The following is a 21,517-nucleotide window of genomic DNA, read 5'->3' on the forward strand; positions in this document are numbered from 1 at the left end:
AAACTTGTCATTGGGCTTTACGTTTGTTAAAGGCCCAAACTGTTTTTTTCTTCGAAGCCCAAATTGTTTTTTTCTTCTAGATTGAGAGACTTTTTGTTTTCAATATTCTTGCAAATTCCCCATTATTCATGGAACAGAAAAATCTTTCGAGACCAAAAAAATCTCTCGGGTAAAAAAACTTTTTGACTTTTCCAAAAAGCAAAAGCAAAAAAAAGCACAGCGAGTAAAAACGCCACAAACATTTTCATCAAAACCCACAAGAACACAAAAAATCTCAGGAAAAAAAAAAAACCAATCTCTCTCTCACTCCTCGATGTCTGATCACCAGCTTGAAACAGAGATGAACTTCTGGGGAGAGACTTCAGAAGAAGACTACTTCAATCTCAAAGGCATCATTGGCTCCAAATCTTTCTTCACTTCCCCTCGAGGTCTCAACCTCTTCACTCGTTCATGGCTTCCCTCTTCCTCTTCTCCGCCACGTGGTCTCATCTTCATGGTCCATGGCTACGGCAATGACGTCAGCTGGACTTTCCAGTCCACTCCCATCTTTCTCGCTCAGATGGGTTTCGCTTGCTTTGCTCTCGACATTGAAGGTCATGGCCGATCTGACGGCGTCCGCGCCTATGTTCCTTCCGTAGATCTCGTCGTCGATGACATCATCTCTTTCTTCAATTCGATTAAGCAAAACCCTAAGTTTCAAGGCTTACCTCGGTTTCTCTTCGGAGAATCAATGGGCGGTGCGATTTGTCTTCTGATCCATTTCGCTGATCCGGTAGGGTTTGATGGAGCGGTTTTGGTTGCTCCCATGTGTAAAATCTCTGACAAGGTGAGACCTAAATGGCCGATTGATCAGTTTCTGATTATGATCTCCAGATTCTTGCCGACTTGGGCGATTGTTCCGACGGAAGATCTGTTGGAGAAATCGATCAAAGTTGAAGAGAAGAAACCGATTGCCAAGAGGAATCCGATGAGGTACAATGAGAAACCGAGGTTAGGTACAGTGATGGAGCTACTTAGGGTTACTGATTACTTAGGGAATAAGCTAAAAGATGTTAGCATTCCTTTCATTGTTGTGCACGGAAGTGCAGATGCTGTGACTGATCCTGATGTGAGCAGAGAGTTGTACGAACATGCTAAGAGCAAAGACAAGACATTGAAGATCTATGAAGGGATGATGCATTCCATGTTGTTCGGTGAACCCGACGACAACATTGAGATTGTTCGTAAAGATATTGTTAGTTGGTTGAATGATAGATGTGGTGGTGGAGACAAAACCAAAACCTAGGTTTGAATTCATTGTTTGTCTGATTGTCTCCTTGTATTGTTGCTGTAATGTTTGTATAGTCGTATTTTTATCATGGAACAGTATTTGGATTAAGTGACTAGAAATTGATGTACACATTGTTCTTGCAGATTTTTCTTGATAATGTTCAATTTCATTCTATATACACAGGGCAAAGCTAATCTTTTTCTACTTCCTTCTTTGCACATAACTGTAATTAGTTCCAAAGATTTCTTCTGCTGTTGAACTGCACAAACCCGGAAATCCTATATATGTACCTGAGTTTGTCAGAAAAGCTTTCGATTGGATCGACCTCTCATGCCATGAACAGATAGTTCAAATCCTCCACAGAGAGATGCGATTCTCGACTACCCTTTTCATGTTCTCCGAATGCAGAAGCCACCATCATTCTCTTCCTTTGCTGTGCAGTTCAATGTTTGTGAGAAACTTATAGCTAATAGAGCCTATAAAAGAAATATAAAATTAAAAACATTGCAGAAATGATGTCAGACCTGGAGGGCCAATATGCGATCTTCAACTGTATCTTTTACTGTGAACCGCACCACTTTTACTGGTCGTGTCTGTCCAATACGGTGAGCTCTGTCAATTGCCTGGTCTTCTGTAGTCGGGTTCCACCATAAGTCCAACATTATAACATGACAAGCAGCAACCATATTTAGCCCAAGACTAGCAGCTTTGAGAGACATTATCATTACAGACACCTGAAGTAAACAGCAAGAAAGCCAGTCATCAGTATATCTATCATCTTGTGTAACATAATGTCCGAAGAAACAAAAAAGATGATCTTGAGATGCATACCTCAGGGAGAGTATTAAAATCTCTTACTGCTGCATCTCTAGCTGGTACCGTCATTTTCCCATCAAACCTTCTATACTGAATACCCGAACTCTTAAGACCAGCTTCAAGCAGGTCCAGCATCTTTGTCCATTGGGTAAACACAATGGCCTTTTCTCCAACTACCTTAACCAGACCATCCACGCTACTCTTCGCTGGAGTTGCAGGTAAACTAAATGACTTCTCAAGCTGCTGATTCTTCTCTCCATTTTCGGAGCTCTGATCCACATCATTCATTACAGTCGTCGGACTCTGTGGTCTACTCAGTGATTGCAAGATATCTAGAGCAGCCTTGATTTTGGATGAACCACATGGTAAATTTTCAATACAAGGCTCACCACTCCCAACAGGATCTGAAGTGGTACGATCACATGGAGCATCAAGTTTATGCAAGCCAAGCATAGCATTTTCCAGTGTTTCTCTGGAAAATAATGATGAAATTTCAACTCCGACTTTGCAGAGTGACAGTGGGCATTGATTATTGTCGTGAGTAAGGCATTCATAAATGCACTGTTTACAGAAAACGTGACCACAGACTGAAACAACAGCATCTTTAGGTGCACCCTATATGTGAAGAAGGGGCACAGAATAAGAAACTCATGGTGAACATAAGAGAGTTTAACATCTAAATGCAATAGATAACAACTGAAGAATCCAAAGCAGTGCCTTGGAGTTTAAAGGATTATTCACGAGCAAGAGAATCTTACATTGCAGATACCACAAAATGCCAGTGAAGCTTCTAAGCTATGCAGAAGAAAGGTTAGCTTCTCATATGGAAGCTTTTTAGCCATTTCAGCTGAGGATGACCATGCCAAACTGGATACCAGAAGAGGGTGACCACACGCTTGACGAAGACGCAGCAACATCAACAAAATATTTACATAATTTTGCTTCACCGTTCCAGCTTCTGCATATTCCTGACAATTCAAGTACATATAAACAAACAATCAGCCTTCAATATCATAATAGACAAAGTAGCAATTGTGTATCCATATTTTATATGCTCCATAGTCATACCTTGAATTGGTCACGAGAGTCGCACTCTAGTTTTGAGTAGAAATCACGTTCTTCCTTGGTAAAGTCCACTCTCCTCAGCTCAATGGACTTCGGAGGTAAAGAGATTACCGGTTTTCCATCAAGAAGTGTATCTAATGACCTTACTAGTTAAAACCCATAGAAAAATCTGATGAAACATATACTGAAATTTAGCTTAACATAAGAAAACTGACCTTTAGTTCGTCTAAGCATTATTTTTTTCAGGATAGCCTGCAACGTTTGATATCCTTTCACCGGGTAGCTACTGATTGGGTTCTTAATCGTTTCACAAAATGTTTGGTAGCAAGAATAAGAATCATACTTAAGGAATCTGAAGTAGCTGTAGAGGTCATCAATTGAATTCTGGATAGGAGTGCCAGACAAACACCACCTACGCTTAGCATGAAGGCCTGAACATGCCGTTGAAGCTTGGGTTTTGTAATTCTTAATGCTCTGAGCTTCATCAAGAACAACTCTATACCATGAAACTTGCGCGAGAGGGCCAGACAGAAACTCAACAGGTTCACAATCCATATGTTTCCTCTTCTTTGTGCTCTTCTTTTGAGAATTTGGCAAATCTTTTTTGATTGAGCCAAAACCAACAGATTCAACTCCACAATCATGTATGCCGCCCTTCTCCTCATCAGCTCTATCAAGAGGCTTTTTTGGGACTTCCACGCTCACAAGGGAATATGTGGTAATGACAACATCATATTTAGCTAGCTCGTGAGGATCCTTTGTTCTGTTGCAACCGTGGTACACCAGAACAGATAGATTTGCTTCAAGAGTAACCTTCTTGCATAATTCATCAGCCCATTGTCTCATCAGACTAGTGGGACAGACAATAAGAGTTCCGGCAGCTGGCCTTCCCCTCATCTTGCATAAACTATCTTCGCCGACTTTGTTTTCATTGAAAACCACTTGAGAGTGATCAAATTGATTGCTTCCTCCATTCTTTGAATCTTCTTCACATGGTAGATAAGGTGTAGACCGTTCTGTCAGTATAAGCGCTATTGTGGAAACTGTTTTTCCAAGTCCCTGCAGAAGAAAATAATTACACAAGAAAATTGCATAAAATATCTGTTTGTTGTGTTGAATGTACAGTAACTGCTAACATAAGATAGATTACAACAGTAGAAATTAACCTGATCATCAGCAAGAATCCCCCCAAAACAGGGGTTCCCGCTTGTCTCCTTTTCGGACATCCACGCCAATGCAATCCGCTGTTCATGTGTAATGTATGGTCAGTTTCGATCAACACTAAATATTCTAACGAAAAAAACCCCCATCAACTAAGAAAACCATATCAATTGAATAATAGTCAGGTCTAAATCATCTTAGTTAAGCAGAAGGACACTCTAAAAATAGACACGCAAAAACTAAAGTTCTACATGTTTGTCCTTCAAACATCTGCAGGGGATGTTACCACTTTTCTGATATATTACAAACCTGATGTCTAAGAAGCGAGACTGCCAAGACACCTTCAGGAGGACTTGCTTCAGAACGAGGCTGAGAAAGGTCCTGTAATTTCAAGCAATGTCGTTAGACCTAATGAAACTGAAACAAAACCAAGAGAAAGGAATAATATGGAACAAAACTCATTATATGCAGTTTGGCATTATACCACACATGCATCCAACATCAGAAGACTTAAACAAATACCTCATGCACAGAACACAGAAACAGACTTTGAATCATTATAATATGCATCCGCATATCAAGAAAACTTCAAAAAGAAAAAAGTGAGTGTGTGTGCCCAGGCGAGAACGATCGAAAAAAGAACAAACATAGTAAGGGCAATTGAGAAAAAGGCTTACACGCCTAAACACCACCAACCTGCAAGTCTGCATGAAAATTCATGTTTCCCTTGTTTGACTCAAACTTCAAGCCTCCACAATTATTAAGAGTTTGACTACCTGTAGAATGTTCTGAAGAAAACACTGGTCTCTGCACAGCTAGATATTGGTGTGGATTAACAAATTCACCATAGGATTCTATTTTATGGATTTCAGAATCATCATCTCCTTCGGGTATACGTTTTGATGAAAGACTTTCAACTGTTCCAGAGCTGAGACTAGAAAGATTAAAGCCTGTCCTCCCAATATATTCATGGTCCTCGTCTCCTACCAGATAATCCAAAGACTCAGTGCGTGATGTTGCTGGGTCAGGATCTGTTACGTTTTGCAAACAGTCATCTGAAACAAAACAATTATAGAAGCTCCTGCCGTCAATATCTTGACCAGGGAAAGCAGTCTGAGGTGGGATAGATGGGTATTCTTTCCCGACATCTGCCTGATAGGAGATTGCGCAATTAGAGACACCAGACCATTGCAGTGTCGTTCCTCCAACTGTATGAACATCACTACATATACTATAGTTCCCAGGAACTGTACTGAAAACCGTGTTCTCCAGGTCAAGCTCTGGTTTAACCTTCACAGGGACTGCTTCATTCTCCTGAAAACTGCTTGAACAATTGGAAGGCTGCTCAAGCTCCTTATCAACTTGATGCCCATCAAAACTATTGTATGGATTGACACAGGCAGGGGAAACTGAAGGAATGATTTCATATTTGATGCTGAGTTCTCTTTCACTGCTCACATCAGGCCCAGAATTCCTCTCCGAAGTTCCATTATCAAATCCTACATGTTTGTCAAAAACCATCCGGCTTGCACCATCTGACTGACAGTGGATAAACGCACTCTTCAAATCATTTATAAGTTCTTCCTTATTGGGAAAGAACTGAAATGCGTAACCTGGAACCAAATTGGGGGAAACTTCTGATAAGGGTGCATCCATTGTATGGTGGCCATATGGTTCAGAAGAGGCACAATCAATAATAGAACTGTAATTATAATGGAAATGAGACACCAGGGAGGAATTTTGCGTAGCTCCAATTCCTGAGTCATTTCCAGGCATGGTATTGAAATAGGGAGTCATCATAGTGGAACTGCAAGGTGTAACTGCAACATGATATAAAGATCAGTGAGCAATTCTCTCGATATTAGCTCCAAATGATAAGGAACATGAATATTTTAAGAGAAATAAACCTGAAAACTTCATAGAGAAGGTTCATACATTTGGAATCAATTCTCATGTCATACAGGTTGGATACATTGCCATCTTCACAATTCACAGGATAGGAGACCACATTGCCACCATAGTCAGAGAAACAAGTCGCACTTGGTCCCAATCCTCCATTCTCTGGGTCAGCAAATGAACTTTGCACTGCTGTTTCACTTTGTGAGGCTTCAGGACCATACAAATCCGGGTAAGGAAACCAACCAGTGGCCTGAGATCCTAAGCAAGAAACATATATACTTATAAAACAGTTACCAAGATGATCCTAATGGAGTCCATGGTCCAATAAATCAAATCACTGAACTTAATTCCACACTTCAATATCCAAACAGAGTAATCAAAAGAAATGTGACAGTAAACAAAGAAGTCCTCTACATCTACTAACCACTTTGCGTCAGTGTGTTCGTAAGCTCGTCAGACTCTACAGCATATGAACCAACTTGAGTCATATTTTCTTCACTAACCTGGAAGTAATCACTCAAAAGCTTAGTCTAGATCAGCAAAATTCACTATAATCCAGAAATTAGGCATTTGAACAACATCACTTTTTCACTTAGCGAAACCATACCTCCATAGAATCAGGCTTCTCATCAAGAATCCTATAAATCGCGTCAATGTCAATCATAAAATCCTCGTCTTCGGCTCCAAATCCAAAGCCACCAGAGTAATCATCCGCTTGCGACCAATCGCAAGGCTGAAATACTGAATCCTTCTCACTCATCACGAACCCAAACCCTAAGTCCGTAAATAAGAACACAAAAACCCTAACTCGACAAAATCCAGCACAAAACCCGAAACTCCGAGTAGAATTTTCTCCCGGAAAACTAGTCAAACACGAAATCGCCGACGCAGCGGATACAAAGACTTTGCGATTTGAGGAAAAAAAAACTTGCGAGTAGGTTTTTGGAAACGATGAATTTAATTTCCGAAGAAGGTTCTAGAGTAGTTGAGGATGATCCACACGACTTTTATAATGCCGGTGAGGTTTTTTCTTCTCTCTCAAATGGGAAAAGGTAAGAGAAAGAGACGCAGATTTAAATAAGAAACGGTCGAAGAAGTTGGCTTTCTTTTTTTTTTGTTGGTCAATGTTTATTATATTAATCATGGGCCGTTATTTTTAATTTTAATTAATGTTTTCTGCGATAAAGTATAGTAAATTTGCTGACGACAAAAACACAAAAGTGGAAATATATTGCTTATGAGAAAAGCATTACTCCATCCGTTTTCAAATAGTTGTCGTTTTAGAAAAAAAAATTTGTTTTTAATTGGTTGTCGTTTTCAGTTTTTGATGCACAATTTATTATCTTTTTATTTTTTATATTTATTTTTATTATGTAACTTGATTTACTATTGGTTAAATTATGTTTAGATAGATAATTAATAATATTTTTATATTGAAAAACTAACAATATTAATAGTTTCTTAATTTGTGTGCATATAGTTAAAACGACAACTATTCGAAAACGGAGGGATTATCATTTTCAACGTTTTCCATACTCATTTTTCTCCTTACACATAATTAATGTTTACAGGTTTGACCAAAACATTAGATAAGTGAATCTTTCTCCAAAACAAGAAATTTACCAGATTTTCTTATCTTAATTAATGTATAAGTAAATGTTTCCTTTATGGATCATTAAAACATATCTGAAATTTTAACCTTTATGTTTCCTACCAAAAACGACACTTACTGATAACATAGAAATTAAATCATACTCCCTCCGTTTCGTTTTACTTGTCGTTTAAGATTTTTTCACACAAATTAAGAAAGCATTAAATTTTCTGTTTTACTTTTTATTAATATATTTTATAAAAAATTTTATTGGCCAAAACATTAAAACTGTAGGGATAAAACTGGAATTTTCACCAAACATTTGCATTGAAAACCTAAACCGACAACTATTATGAAACAAAATTTAAATCCTAAAACGACAACTAAACTGAAACGGAGGGAGTACCATTTTTGGGGAAATTACACCTAAACCAATATTGTTACTAATTCAACCGCCTCGGTTTGTTAACGGTTCGGCTAAAACCCGGTTTAAAAATGTTTATAAATATGGGTTTAGGATTGAAATTTCGCAGGCTTTTCGCAGGAAAGGAATCACAAAACTTCTCTAACCGTTTCGCAGCACTCCTTCACTCTCCAGGTATATTTTCTCGGAAAATTTCACAGGATTTTCCCGGAAAACTCGTCGTCAAATCTTCCTTAAACTGTTAAACATGAGGAACTTTATTCTGTTGTGTATCCGACTCGATCTTTGACTAAAGACCTCGATTCTCGGGCCTCCATTGTAGTTTTCTCGGTCAACTTTGAGAGAACATTACGCGGGAAAATTCGATAGTTCGTCTAAAGAACAGGTAAAAATTGAATTGATTGGATAAAGATTCAACATGCGAAACAGAGTAGTGTTCTAATGTCACTGTTCTTGCTTTTTCTTTTTCGTGATCAGATGGCAGATTACGAAATAGATGTGGTAATATATTCATCTTCATCGATTTGTTTTCTTTGAATCGGATGTTTAAGTGATGATTTCGAATGTTACTGTTGTGGCTTCTTTTCTTATTCAGATTATAGAGATTGAAGAAGATGATATGGTAATGTATTCATCGATCTTCACCAATTGTGTTCCTTGTATCCATGTTTTCTTTGTATTTACGACCTTTTTCCTAATCAGAATGTAGTGGAGGAAGTAGACGACTTAAATCAGTATATAGTGGACGAAGGTGGCGAAGAAAATCAGGTGGAAGCAGAGAACGAAGAAACTCAGATTTCAGAGAACGAAGAAATTGTGATTCTGGAACCAACGAAGAAATTGATCATGAGTGATGTTTGGGAGCAGTATCTGAGAACTGCGGAAATTCGGAAAGAAGACATGAACAGGCTCGTGATGAATTTTCTTGTGGTTGAAGGATATCTAGAAGCTGTGGAGAAATTCCAAAAGGAATCTGGAACTAAGCGTATCCTCTTTCTACTTGTGGAAGAACTTCTTCAGATTCTTTCTAGTGCTGGTGTGTTATCTGGTCTCTGTTATTTCCTTATCAAGAAACAGCAGAAGTAGGTTTTGCGAGCATCAGTGACCGATTAGCTGTTATAGAGGCTATCGAAAGCGGAAATCTTGACGATGCTGTTGAGAAGTTGAATGCTACAAACCCTGAGGTACAATGCCCTTTTATCTTATGCATCATCAGTGATCCTTAAGAAAAGCATTAGTGGAGTCTCTCACATTTTCATGGAAACTGATCATTGGCTTGGACATATCTGATGTTGCTTTTCTATTCCTAACAGGTCATAGTTTCTAACCATATGAGAGCTTGTGCTATTTGCAGATACTGAAGACGAATTTTTTTCTTAATCAGCAAAGGTTTATAGAAAGAATCCGCATGGGGATGACAGATGAGGAGGCCTTAGAGTTTGCTCAGAAAGAGCTTAAACCATTGGTAGAACAGAACGTAAGTCTTTGACCATTAAAATGACATTGTGTGTCCTGTTAGTATCTCATGTCTTTGATTTATCTTATTGAACTTTCATCCATATATGTTCTGTCATCATACACTTAGTAGTTTACTTAGGTTTAAAACGTTGAAGTTGATGTTATCTATGTGTAAAGAATCTATATCTTGCTTGGTGAGTCCACAAATGCCACTGATCTTTGATCCTATAAGAGTATACTGACACATAACCGGTCATAAAACTTTCCACATCTTATGCAGCTGGCGTTTCTAGAAGAAATGGCAAAGACTATGGATATACTCCGTTGTAAAGATCTCCCTAACATCCCGGAGGTGGTAGGAGAGCTTCTTGCCAACTCACGGTGGTTTAAGACAGCTGCCGAAGTAAATGCAGCCATTCTTACTAGCCAGACTGGTTTAAAATGTAACTGCTCAACTTTCTTACTAGTTATGGCTTAAGATAGCAAGTAAAACAATGAGCTTAAACCTCCAGCACTGTTCATATGCAAACAATAGGATCAATTGGTTTTTTTTTTCCTCTAGGATCAATTGGTTATGATGCCAAAAACTGTTATAGTTACAGTGAGACAGCTATTTTTACATTCCTTAGTTTCCCACGTGTCATTAAGATTTCCTCTTGAAACTTTGTCAATGTACTAACTCGATGGTGATCTTATGTTTGTGACTTAACAGGTCCCAAACTTCTACACTTGTTGAAGATGCTGATTTGGACTCAGAATCAACTGGATGAAAAAGTAGAGTATCCACGCATGAGTGTTTTGCCCACTGGCCAGCTCACAGTCATAAACCCACCATGGCCATCAGAATGATTTCTTCACCTCTTTCAGAAACTAAAGGCTCTGCCAAAGGGAACATATATAGTGAAATTTTAACCTGCTGTTACAAGAACATGAGGATTCCATTGCTTCACATCGTATATTTTGATCGACATGAAGTTTTTTGGCCTTGCACTTATGATAAAGTCATTTGCTTTCTGATGGAAAAATATTGGACCACTTGGTGGTAGCAGTAAACAAGAGATGTTGGTTACTGGTTAGGCTTTTATTCTCCAACATGGTACGATTCCTAGAAAGCTACTTGTGAAGGGGCTATTGAATTGGTTTTGAAGTTTGTTGAGTGTTTGACCAACTAACTAAAAAAGTTGCTTCTTTGTCTCCTTATTGCACTGTTTCTTCAATGCACTTTATAATCTCTGCTTTGCTTATAGTCACCTAAGAAGATAGTTGCAAAATTAATTTGTCCAAAAAGAATGTAGCATGTTTTAGAAGAATGTTAGGTGCGAGTCAATGGTGTTTCTAGTTTATACTTCAAGTAAGGATTTACTGATTCGAAATTGATTAGTGGATAAACATAAATTCAAATTTGAGGTAATTCATTCAAATATAAATCTTTAACTAATTTTTAGTATCTCATTCAGTCATCTATTAGACTTAAAATTTAGTCTTAGAATTCTCAAACTCAAAAGAATCCCATATTTAAGTTTTATAACAAAATGGTCAATAACCATAGCAAAAATTTTAGCGTTGGAACTTACACGGAGATTAGTACGCAAAAAATGTGTTTTATGGTTTTAAATAATCATTCTCGTTTATTTTTCAAAGTGGTCAATAAGTAATTACGGTCTCTGCATTGGAATATACACAAAGGTAAGTACCAAAAAGTGTGTTCACAATTTCAATTGTTATCAGAAATAAAATCGATAATTAGAATGATCATTGACTTGTCAAGATAATTGCTTTCATTCTTTCAACCATTTGAAGTACATTGAAACAGAAGATTCAAGTTTTGACGAAAAAATCTCTAACTGACAAAAGAAAGAAACAACAAATTTGATGGAAAATGACACAAAGAAGAGGGAGAGAGAGGGAGAGAAACTGAAACAAGTGTGAGTGCTTCAAAACTGTAAACAAATAAGAGAAAGAAAGAGATTTGACATGGTCAAAATTTGACAGAAACAACATAAATCAAAGTGATTTTGTGGAGTTTACAGTTACAGTCGCCGGAGAATCTCTGAGGATTCTCTAATCCTCCGTCGTCGAAATTTAGAGCGTAACTCCAAGGATCATACTGAAACATAGTTTGCTTCTTCTTCTTCGTCTTCTTCACCGCAGCCTTCACCTTCCTGAACATCTTTTTCCGGTACTGATTCACCGCCTCGAATCTATCCTCTAATCCCATTTTACTCAGAAAACTCAATTTCTTGATTTAAGCGTCAAAGGGTCTTTTGAAAATGGAAGAAAGTTTTGATCTTTTTGGAGCAGAAGAAGAGAGGAGGAGGAATGAAGAAAAAGTTAGCAGCTTTATAAAATGGGAGTTGAATTCGTGTGAGGAATTTACATTGGGGGTCACGAGAAAGAGATATAACAGAGGAAGAGGAAGAAGAAGAAACTTTGGGCAGAGTGCCTAAAACATCATTTTCGGATACTCTGTTTCTTTTTATTTTATTGTTCAACTGTTTGGTCTTTGTCTCCTACTATCTTAACGAATCAATATTCCCTTTTTTTTTCTTCTTAAAATTAACATTCCTTTTTTTATACACGTAAAAAAAATATAAATAAAATTCAAAAACCTTGAGAGATTTTGAATTGAATGCATCTAAGAAAATCAAAATTTTGACAAATAAAACTAAGATTTCGTTGGTTGTTGAGATTTTTTTTGTTTTGTTTTTTTTACTGTTTCTAAGAATAACAATGCTAAAATTTACTTTGTTTATTTTGAGATCTTTTTTTAAAATACAAAATATAAAAAGAGTGATTGATTGTGTTGTAGGTTTTGGTCAATACAAATATTTAAAGTAGGATTAAGGGCTTGATTGGTTCTCCCGCTAGCACCCGCCTAGCGGTTGTTAGCGGTCGGTTGCGGTTGCTAGCGGTTGGTACCAATCATAGAAACCGCTCCACACCGCTTCGAACCGCTCGAAATCGCTGGATTTCAAAAGCTCCTTCCCGCAAGCGTTTGCGGTTGCGGGCGGTTGCGGTTGGTGTAAAAAAGGAAATAAACTAAAAAAGGAAAATAAATAAATTAAAATATATATCATCATGTCTGATTTATATTCACGTTAATTCTAAAGTAATAATTATTATTTAACTTTAATTTTCTAATATAAATAATTATTTTTGTTTTCAATATAAAAATTTATATGAATAATTATTTATGGTTTTTAATCATTAATCATTTTTAAAAAATTTATACTTTTCATAACTATAGTTTCTGGTGTTTTATAATTTTTTATAATCATATATTAAATTTATTTTGGTAAATTTTGGTTTAACCGCTATCGTACCCGCTGATCAACCAGTCGTAAATCTCCCGCAAACGCACCCGTTTTCAACCGCTAAACCAGTCGGTCAAAACGCTAAAAAACGCTTGAAACCGCAACCGCCCGCTTCTGCAAACTCCCACAACCGCAACCGCAACCGCTGCGTTTAAACCAGTCAAGCCCTAAGACTTAAGAGGCTGTACTCAGTGGCGGATCTACGTAGGGAGGTAGTAGGGCACGTGCCTTACACAGAGTTAATAAATTTAATAAATGGTTTTAGTAGCTAATGTGTTTCTAACTTAATTGGTACAAGTTGCCCCATGCTAAATCTGAGATCTTAGGTTCGAATCCTCTACTATGTTTTCTTTTTGATAAAAAATTTACTAACTAATTATGGTTTTTATTTTGTGTCATATGTAGAAATATGTTCTAGATCCGCCACCGTAGATGAAAAAATTGGGAATTAAAGCTTTCGTTGAATAACAAAAAAAATAAAATAAAGTTTTAGGCAATGTGTGAAGTGAATTTCAAAGGGAAGAAAAAGCCATACGTACGGTATATAGAGATGAAATGAAAGGTGATTTTGTATGGAAAAAGTGATTAGTCATTCCATGTCAACCTTTCTTCTGTTCAGTTTTATAGCGTCGTTCCATCTTAAATACGTGCTTTGTACTCGATATTTGCTCTTTTACCTCAACATTTATTGTCGATATTTGCATGTTTTGTGAAATGTTGAGGATTGAAATGGAGTTTGGTTACTTTCTCAATTGTTTATTCAGCTCGACGAGACTTCTTTCAAGAATTTTTCAGTGAATGGGCCTATACTAAAATTTTGTTTGCAAGATCCAACACCAACACTTAGATTAAGATTAATTAACAAATAAAAATAAAACATATACTTATTAAACAAATTAAAACCAACGTTAGAGACCACGTAAGCTCGTATAGCTATCATCAAATATCGTAATCATATTAGAAAACAGTAAACGGGGAGAAATAACTAAATAGAGAGGAAAATTGTTTCGTGGGGAGAACTAAGCTGAAATGTTTTTCTTTTTTAATGACAACAACTTCTGGAATGTGTTCTTCTGGTTTTTATTTTGGCTTTGATCTGGTTTTAACCACATTTTTGCTTAGACATGCAGTGTTAGTGTATACTTTTGGGTTAACCAATTACTGTACTAATTAAAAATAATCATCGAACCACGCCTGTCTGTAATAGGTAACAAAGTGTTTCATCGTGGCTCAAAATAAAAGCTCAAAGATTCTGCATATATTTTCTTAATTACTTTAGTAAACAAAAATTCACTATTCACTCTCTTTGTAAGTTTTCGAGAAAAGCTGAGCAATAAAGGACAACATGTGTGTCCCCGAAAAGTAATAATTTTTCCTTTATTTTTTAATTTCTCTTTAAATCCCAAAACTTTCACTTTCTCACATATTAGCCCCACTTGCTTCCTCCTCTCTTTTCTCCTTCTTCTTCCTCCTCCTCATCTCTCTCTCTTCTCTGTATCACCCCAAAAACGAAGAACATTGAAGCTTCTTTACCTTTTCACACATAAATGAGAGACCTTGAGCACTTAAAGACTAACCTGAATCATCCATGGCCACCTATCGGAGCTCCGATGAATCTCCGGCGAGAAGAGCCATGGAAATCTCAATTCGACGACTCAGTTAACGCTGTCTCCTTTGGCTTCGTTGCTACAGCTATTCTCATCTCTATGTTCCTCGTCATGGCTATCTTCGAGAGACTGATTCGGACAACCACTACTTCAACTACTAACTCAGATTCCTCTTCAAGTCGGGTCCTTCCGGGTATGGATTCTCGGGTCGGATTTAATGGTGCTGCAACTAAACTCGGTTATCAATCTCCCAAGGCAAGTCCTTTTTTACTTTATCCTTCTCCCAACACAAATTCCTTAATTTTCGCATTATTGTCTACTTACTTACTGTTAATTAAATGTTGACACATTTTGACTAATCTAGAGATTTCATTGTTCTTCAATTCTATAAAAAGAACTGATTTCTTTTTGGTAGAAATAAAAAGAACTGATTTTGACACTTAATTTTGGTTTTAGATGTTAGAATTATTTATGTGTTTTCTTCCTTAAATCATCGAAATTTGGTAGTATTAAAAAAAAGCTTCAGTCTTTTTGATTAATTATGCCAAAGGTTACAATTTTAATTTTGGGGTAATTTTATCATTTGATGTGAACACGTTCATACCAAAAGCAGAAGGAGAAAACATCAAAAAGTGTTGATTCTGTGTACTATTTGAGTATTGAAAGAGACCCAACATTGCACATGCTTTTACATCATCAACATTAAAGATGTCTCATAAGCTTCCTTATTCACACATGCATACACTGTTGAGTGTGTATCTATATGTATGTATGTATGTATAAATGGTGATGCATTCATTGATCTCTTTCGTCATTTTAGAATCTCTCTGTTTTTTTTTTCCTTCTTAATAATGAATGACGAAGGAGACAAGAAAGAGGTGTATAAAGTTTTGTTTGTTGAAGATTGATTCGTTTGTAAGTATTTGATGTCGACGCGTATAATACTAACTATGCGTGTTGTAGATGGAAGATGAGGTCTAAACGTCAATGTCTGAAACCATGTGTGACTGACATTTCCTAGGAACACTAATGGTCCCACAAGTTTTCTTGAAACCTAACATTACTCATATTCTAGAGTGTCTATTCTTGTTTTTCCATCTTCTTGAGTGATTACATAGGTTACTTGACTCTAATCTCATAGAAGACTAGGAGTAGGACAGATTCAGTAGCCCCATTTGTCAAGTTTGATGATCTTTCAATCTATATGTGAACTTGAATGTAATTAGAGATTGTGTTTTCTTTGGGAACTTTTTTCGTTTGTCATATTCTTGAGGGTAATAGTTTCTTGGAGAGCTCTTTGTCCCTCATATCTTAAGTACTGAATTTTAGCTTGACTTTGGTACAAATGGCTATTGAATCCCACTCAAGAGATAAACTTGAATATGTTTTGAGAAATGGGTTTTAAACTTGGATTTAGTTCTTCTTTCTGGATCTTGATTATTGATGAGAAGCTCTTGTTACATCTTATTTTTTTTGTTAGATAAAGTTATTTTGATTAAAAAGACTAATTGGCATTTATAGATTGATATTAGATGGATATGGAACAAACCATGTGTTCAAAGAGTAGATAGAACCATTCAAAAACATGGGAGGACCCATAAATGGTAAACTTAAGACCAAGTGTGTTTGCCCTTTTCTTCATTCTAACCTGAGTTGCTGTTGGGGAACAATGACACATGTTTTGATCTGTCATTGTCTTCTTCCACTCAAAATTCTCATTTGCTTATGATTTGTCGGCTTTCTTTTTGAGAATCTCTGCTTCTTCTATCTGTTGGATATATGTTGTGTTGTTATTTATGTGGTTTTTGTTTCTTTGATTTGCAGATGACTGTTTACTCAAACGGGGTATCGGTATTGATGCCAGGAGATGATATCCCTACGTTCATCGCTCATCCAGCGCCCGTGCCTTGTCCTCCTCAAAACATCTCACAGTCTCAGGATCAACATAGCTCATCAAGAGACTCCTCCAACTCAAACTCCATTCAAGAATGTTAAAGACTGTTTATTTATCTTATCTCCATCACCATTCACCATTGGCTTATTTGACATTCGAGCGACCAACCACATTCAGTTGAGTTGAGTTTGGCATCGGATGTTTTTGTTTTCTTGTATTGTTCTTTTTTTTTTCTCTCCCGATGATTTCGCTACATTGATTGGGTTCGGGGAGATTATTTATCCGCATTTTGTGTAAATAGCATTAGGATCAAAAACTGGTTTATGCCCTTTAGCTTATAGCCTTAAGCATATATTCAAGATTTGACTTGGGTTTATTTAGTTTCTCTGTTATTTTGCTTTTTATATGACTTAGTTGGCAAAGAAGAAAAGAGAAGAGACTAGAGAGTGTGTTCTTTTTCTTCTTTTTTTTCTCCAAGATATCAAACTTTCTCTAAGATAGAGAACTCGGAGGTCATGTGGAGCTGCTTTATAGTACGTTTGTTTTCCCTTTAAACAAGAACTTGGTTATAAATTCTAATATCGGGAAATTGTAAAACTAACTGTAAGAAGGAGCAGACGAATTTTGTATTAAAAACTGTGAGTTTTCTAGGGGATGCTATTTTTTCTTACAGTGATATTTTTGGATTGAGAGATTTTTGAATTAGATTGTTAAAATTTTCAATGGAGTAGAGATCTTCATATTAGTAAGTGAAAAGTCTGAAATGTGTTGGAATTTTGGAATACAGACATTAACTCTTTTGTTGTGATAGTCACCAGTCAATGTGGATAGTCACTGTTATGTTACTAAGGTAAATGGTATATACAGTTTTCTTTTCGTCTAGTCATGTAAATGGTACTTGTGTCATATGTTGTACACTTATTTTTCGGAAAAGTTGACTTATACGAGTATTTGGCATGTGTGAATTTGAGAATGTACATACATTTGCGTCATAATTTGATGAACGAATTTACCAGTATCAGAGTCGAGATTTCACGTTTGGATTGACTCGAAATCACATTCAGTCATTCGCTGATGAAACTGTACTTTTTTTTGTCAAATGTCATATGTACAACTATGTGAAAATAGATAGCATTATTAATTAATTACTTCTTGTACTGTTTTACAAGTTCAAAATGAAAACAAGTCTTAAGAAAATCTTTAGACCTTTGCATGGCTGTATGATAATGTACACGGAATTGGAGCAGTATTTTTCGTGCATAACAATTATACTTACTGGTCATGTTCGTAATTTACTTCAACTAGTTGTGTAGTTAACGACTTAACGCATTACTACAACAAACAAATTATGTCAAAAACTTAAATCTTCACTGTTAGCTTTTTCTCAACTAGACATTTTAAATAATAAAAACAAATATCGAAGCTAGATTTTGGCCTGCTTTTTCAGATTATAACTATTTATTTGTCATAAAACATTAGTGGTTTCACTGTTATTTATAGATAAATAAATATAAAAAACATTTGGTGAAAGTAAAAGATTGCCAATAAATACCCAAAACTCTCTCACTTCACATTCACACAGCACCAAAAAGAGTCAAGAGGCTCGTTATCTCCACCTAAACAACGCCGTTCTCTGTTATGGGTTGTTGCCTCAGCTCCGCCACCGCCGACAAGAAAGATGATCCTGTCTCCGGCAAGAACACCGCACCACCTCCATCAGTTGTCGATGAAGAGACAGTAGTCAAAGAAGTCTTGTCCGAAACTACATTGCTCACTTCCTCTAACGACAATTCGACGGTGGATAAGATGACGACGACAAAGATTCAAGAAGATGAGGAGAAGAAACCCGGAATTGTTGTCGACGTAGTTCAAGAACCGGTTTTGACCAAGCCCGGTACGATTGAACCCGAAAAAGGATCGGAGGTTTCCGAGATTTGTAGTTTAAGCGAGAGTTTGCTTTCGATCGTGAATGGATACGACGAGGAAGAAGTGAAACAGATGAAATCTCAGGTAGTGAGACAGAGATCTCCGGCGAAATCTCGGAACCGGGTCATGGTTAGTTATCCAAACCGGAGAACCGATATGTCTCCTCGTAAGAGACACTCCGAAGAAGAAGCTGGCTCGGTAAGGCTGGTTCCGCCGGGTACGGGTAAAAGAGACCCGACTGAAAGATCCGAGAGAAGGTCAAGGTCGCCGGCGATGAACAGGTCCGTCATGATGGGTCCAACTCGGAGTCAACAAAGTACGGACAGTTGTGGAGCAATGAGGAGACAAAATCAGTCTCCGGGTCGGGTCAGACTTGATCCGAATAAGAACGGGTCGGAACAAGATTGTAATCATCACAAGTGGCCGGGTTCTGTCGGGAATTACAATTCTACCCCTAACGACTCTTTTGAGAACCCTCTTGTTTCATTAGAGTGTTTCATCTTTCTATGAGATAATATATCTTATTATCGAATTGTCGCCGGAATTTACAATTTCGAAGTTATTTTATCTATTCAGATTTCACATGCTTCGCCACTGCAGAATCTGTTTGGTTGTGGATTTTGTAAAATACTAAAATGTTTTTCTGTTTTTCATTATAAAAAAATGAAAAATTAAATTAAATTATATGATGTGTGAGTAGGGCGGCAAAAGATTTGCTTCCGTGACATCAATTAGTATTATATTTTTTCTGACAGTCAAAATCAGAAAGTCACGTAACATTGACCCCAAAAAGAAAGTTACCATCATACACTAAATTCAATTTACTATGATCGTCCGAACCAACAAATTTCAAACAATGTATTATGATATTTGAGTTTTCATCATCTAAAGGCTAAACTTATTAGTAGTTTATTTGTTGTGTTATCATCTAAAGGCTAAATTTCAAACAATGTATTATGATTATTTGAGTTTTATAAGTGTGTGAGTTAAAGAATTAGATAAAATATTTAACAGGAGAGTATTGGTTTAGTTATTCCAATACTCTTCTTTATTCCAATCAAAATGTAGTTCATTTATAATTGTTTTAAGAGTTGATTCAATATAGTGTATAGACTGTAAAAACTATATAGTGTATAAAATAGTAGTAATTAGTTTTACATGAACCGTTTTAGTAGGTTCTATTTTGTGTATAAAATAGTTTATTTTAGTTTTACCAGCCTTGCTTAAATATCTTAGTTTTTCTTCTATCGTGTAAAACAAAACTGGGATCCTTCCTTTTTGGTTACGATAGGTATGAAAAGTAAACGTTTTTAGGTGTGGTTTAAAAAGTACAGAAATTCGATTTTGTGGTTTATCATTCAAACGTTTTTTTAAAAAAATTTTGATAGCAATTAAAAAAAAAAAAAAACTTTTCTAGGCTCATCTTTTGGAGAGAGCACTGTAAAGATTATGCTTTTCTTAACGCTTTCTTGTTTGTCCTTTTGTACCCCACAACAACATCACGTTAACTAATTTATTTGACGAATGTTGAATAATTCCCGGCGAGAGAAAAAAAAAAGTTTCTTTACCGTTACATCTCTAGAGAGTTTATGTGTCACACTTGTGTATTTGGGAAATAAAACAAGACAAACCAATAATTCTGATCAATTTAATATTTTCAAAACTATCAAGTGCATCACAGCAAATTGTATCCTAGTATCGTCTAACAAATTTTTTGAAGTTTTTTTTTACTTTTCATAATTTATAGAACTTTTTCTTTGAAACTTTCTGATGTTGCGTGTTACGATTACTAGAAGATTTATAACGGATATAAAATGGTAGGGCAGAAAATGCTAGGATGATGTAAAACCAAAACTTGAACCAAAATTCGTGTAGATTTGATTAATTAAATAAATAAAACATTCGTTATGTGCCTTGGATCCTCTGGTCTAACGGGTGACCATAAGACCACCATTAACAAGGGTATCTTAAAGAGTTTTTAAGTAAGAAATGTGGCTTAGCTAAGACCCAAAACTAAGAAAAGTGGCTTAGCTAAGACCCAAAACTAACCTTAAGAACCAACCACATGTCATATTATTACTTTAATACTTCTAAGAACCATTTTTAAGATATCATTGTTAATCATGCTCTAAAGTAATGTTGCATTCTTTAATCTTGTTTCGCCTTTTTTGGGTAATGAGAGACCATGTTAAAAATTAAGGACCATAATAAAGCCTAACTTTACAATATCTATCTATATTTTGCCTAAACACTTATTAAAGAGACCAATAGTTTGCATTCACTCTAATACATCTTCCAATCTCCTAACTAATTTTGCTAAGTATATGTTTAAGTGCTACAGTCATTAATCATTATTCGCACTAACATAATGTTTCAATTAATGGTTTAGTTAGTGTTTTATTATACGACTATTGATTTGGGGTTTCTGATTTCTGAATTACAAGAACCAAAATGACTCTGACTCCTACCTTAGGAGTGTTATTGGTTTCTAATTTACATGGAATTTAGATGACTTTAATAAAATCATAGAAAGTAAACAAATGAAAAATTCTAAACTATTGTTAGAGAGCTTTTGAGAGTTTTCCATAATTTTATTGATTAGTATTTCATAATCTTGTAAAGTTTTCCAAACAATCTCTCTATTTTTATGATACTTTTCATGACTTTGTTTTGTGAAGAAAAGTGTAGAAATTCATAAACCAATAACATAATAATTTAATTCATTAATAATCCTAGATTCTTTTGTTGTATTTGAATAACACAAAACTTTTAATGACTTTATAAAAGTATGAATCCAATAACTCTAGATTTATGAAGATTTTAGATTACTTTTTACAAATCTTAAACTAATAACACCAAACTTTAACAAACTTTTTAAAAATCTTGATTGAATAACAACATATTCTATATAACATTTAAAGTCACTAAAACTCTATTAAAATCACAAACCAATAACACTGTTTGGTATGGTTTTGGTTCAAGTTCGGTTATGTATGGAGAAAATCGAAATTGTGAAGAATTAGTTTGAGTTTCGGTCGAAACAAACATTTGATTCGGTATATTCATTTGATTTTGGCTCGGTTTATTATGGT

The 21,517-nt window shown here is 35.9% G+C and overlaps 6 protein-coding genes across 8 annotated transcripts; 4 read left to right on the top strand and 2 right to left on the bottom strand.

The window, feature by feature from the left end:
- The first annotated feature begins 230 nt into the window (after positions 1–230).
- LOC9328680 (caffeoylshikimate esterase) lies at positions 231–1,414 on the top strand. Its single transcript, XM_002889801.2, has one exon. It carries the CDS (start codon positions 314–316, stop codon positions 1,283–1,285), a length of 972 nt encoding a protein of 323 aa, XP_002889847.1. The 5' UTR covers positions 231–313; the 3' UTR covers positions 1,286–1,414.
- Positions 1,350–7,346, bottom strand: LOC9325912 (helicase-like transcription factor CHR28). Of its 2 annotated transcripts, none has more exons than XM_021012794.1 (12): positions 6,819–7,346; positions 6,636–6,714; positions 6,248–6,469; positions 5,009–6,132; positions 4,622–4,693; positions 4,318–4,395; positions 3,367–4,210; positions 3,155–3,285; positions 2,845–3,054; positions 2,102–2,701; positions 1,795–2,004; positions 1,350–1,703 (listed from the first exon to the last, which is right to left on the bottom strand). In XM_021012794.1, the coding sequence occupies exons 1-12, from the start codon at positions 6,969–6,971 to the stop codon at positions 1,599–1,601; spliced, it is 3,828 nt and encodes a 1,275-aa protein (XP_020868453.1). In that variant the 5' UTR covers positions 6,972–7,346; the 3' UTR covers positions 1,350–1,598. The 2 variants fall into 2 exon arrangements, with proteins under 2 accessions (XP_020868453.1, XP_020868454.1); XM_021012795.1 differs by having other exon boundaries at positions 1,405–1,703; positions 6,220–6,469.
- A 984-nt stretch (positions 7,347–8,330) lies between these two features.
- Positions 8,331–10,926, top strand: LOC9328681 (glucose-induced degradation protein 8 homolog). 2 transcript variants are annotated; one of them, XM_021011102.1, is made up of 9 exons: positions 8,331–8,400; positions 8,549–8,611; positions 8,704–8,727; positions 8,822–8,848; positions 8,929–9,211; positions 9,304–9,410; positions 9,581–9,703; positions 9,965–10,127; positions 10,397–10,926. In XM_021011102.1, the coding sequence occupies exons 3-9, from the start codon at positions 8,704–8,706 to the stop codon at positions 10,531–10,533; spliced, it is 864 nt and encodes a 287-aa protein (XP_020866761.1). In that variant the 5' UTR covers positions 8,331–8,400; positions 8,549–8,611; the 3' UTR covers positions 10,534–10,926. The 2 variants fall into 2 exon arrangements, with proteins under 2 accessions (XP_020866761.1, XP_020866762.1); XM_021011103.1 differs by lacking the exons at positions 8,704–8,727; positions 8,822–8,848.
- Positions 10,927–11,425: 499 nt separating this feature from the next.
- LOC9325913 lies at positions 11,426–12,169 on the bottom strand. Its single transcript, XM_021013949.1, has one exon. The coding sequence runs from the start codon at positions 11,900–11,902 to the stop codon at positions 11,663–11,665; it is 240 nt and encodes a 79-aa protein (XP_020869608.1). The 5' UTR covers positions 11,903–12,169; the 3' UTR covers positions 11,426–11,662.
- A 2,236-nt stretch (positions 12,170–14,405) lies between these two features.
- Positions 14,406–16,903, top strand: LOC9328682. Its single transcript, XM_021014775.1, has 2 exons — positions 14,406–14,860; positions 16,430–16,903. Exons 1-2 carry the CDS (start codon positions 14,546–14,548, stop codon positions 16,598–16,600), a joined length of 486 nt encoding a protein of 161 aa, XP_020870434.1. The 5' UTR covers positions 14,406–14,545; the 3' UTR covers positions 16,601–16,903.
- Positions 16,904–17,944: 1,041 nt separating this feature from the next.
- Positions 17,945–19,109, top strand: LOC110225326. The gene has a single exon (XM_021014774.1). It carries the CDS (start codon positions 18,138–18,140, stop codon positions 18,933–18,935), a length of 798 nt encoding a protein of 265 aa, XP_020870433.1. The 5' UTR covers positions 17,945–18,137; the 3' UTR covers positions 18,936–19,109.
- The last annotated feature ends 2,408 nt before the right edge of the window (positions 19,110–21,517 follow it).

The sequence above is a fragment of the Arabidopsis lyrata genome (genome assembly GCF_000004255.2).
Source record: "Arabidopsis lyrata subsp. lyrata unplaced genomic scaffold ARALYscaffold_1, whole genome shotgun sequence".
NCBI lineage: Eukaryota > Viridiplantae > Streptophyta > Magnoliopsida > Brassicales > Brassicaceae > Arabidopsis > Arabidopsis lyrata.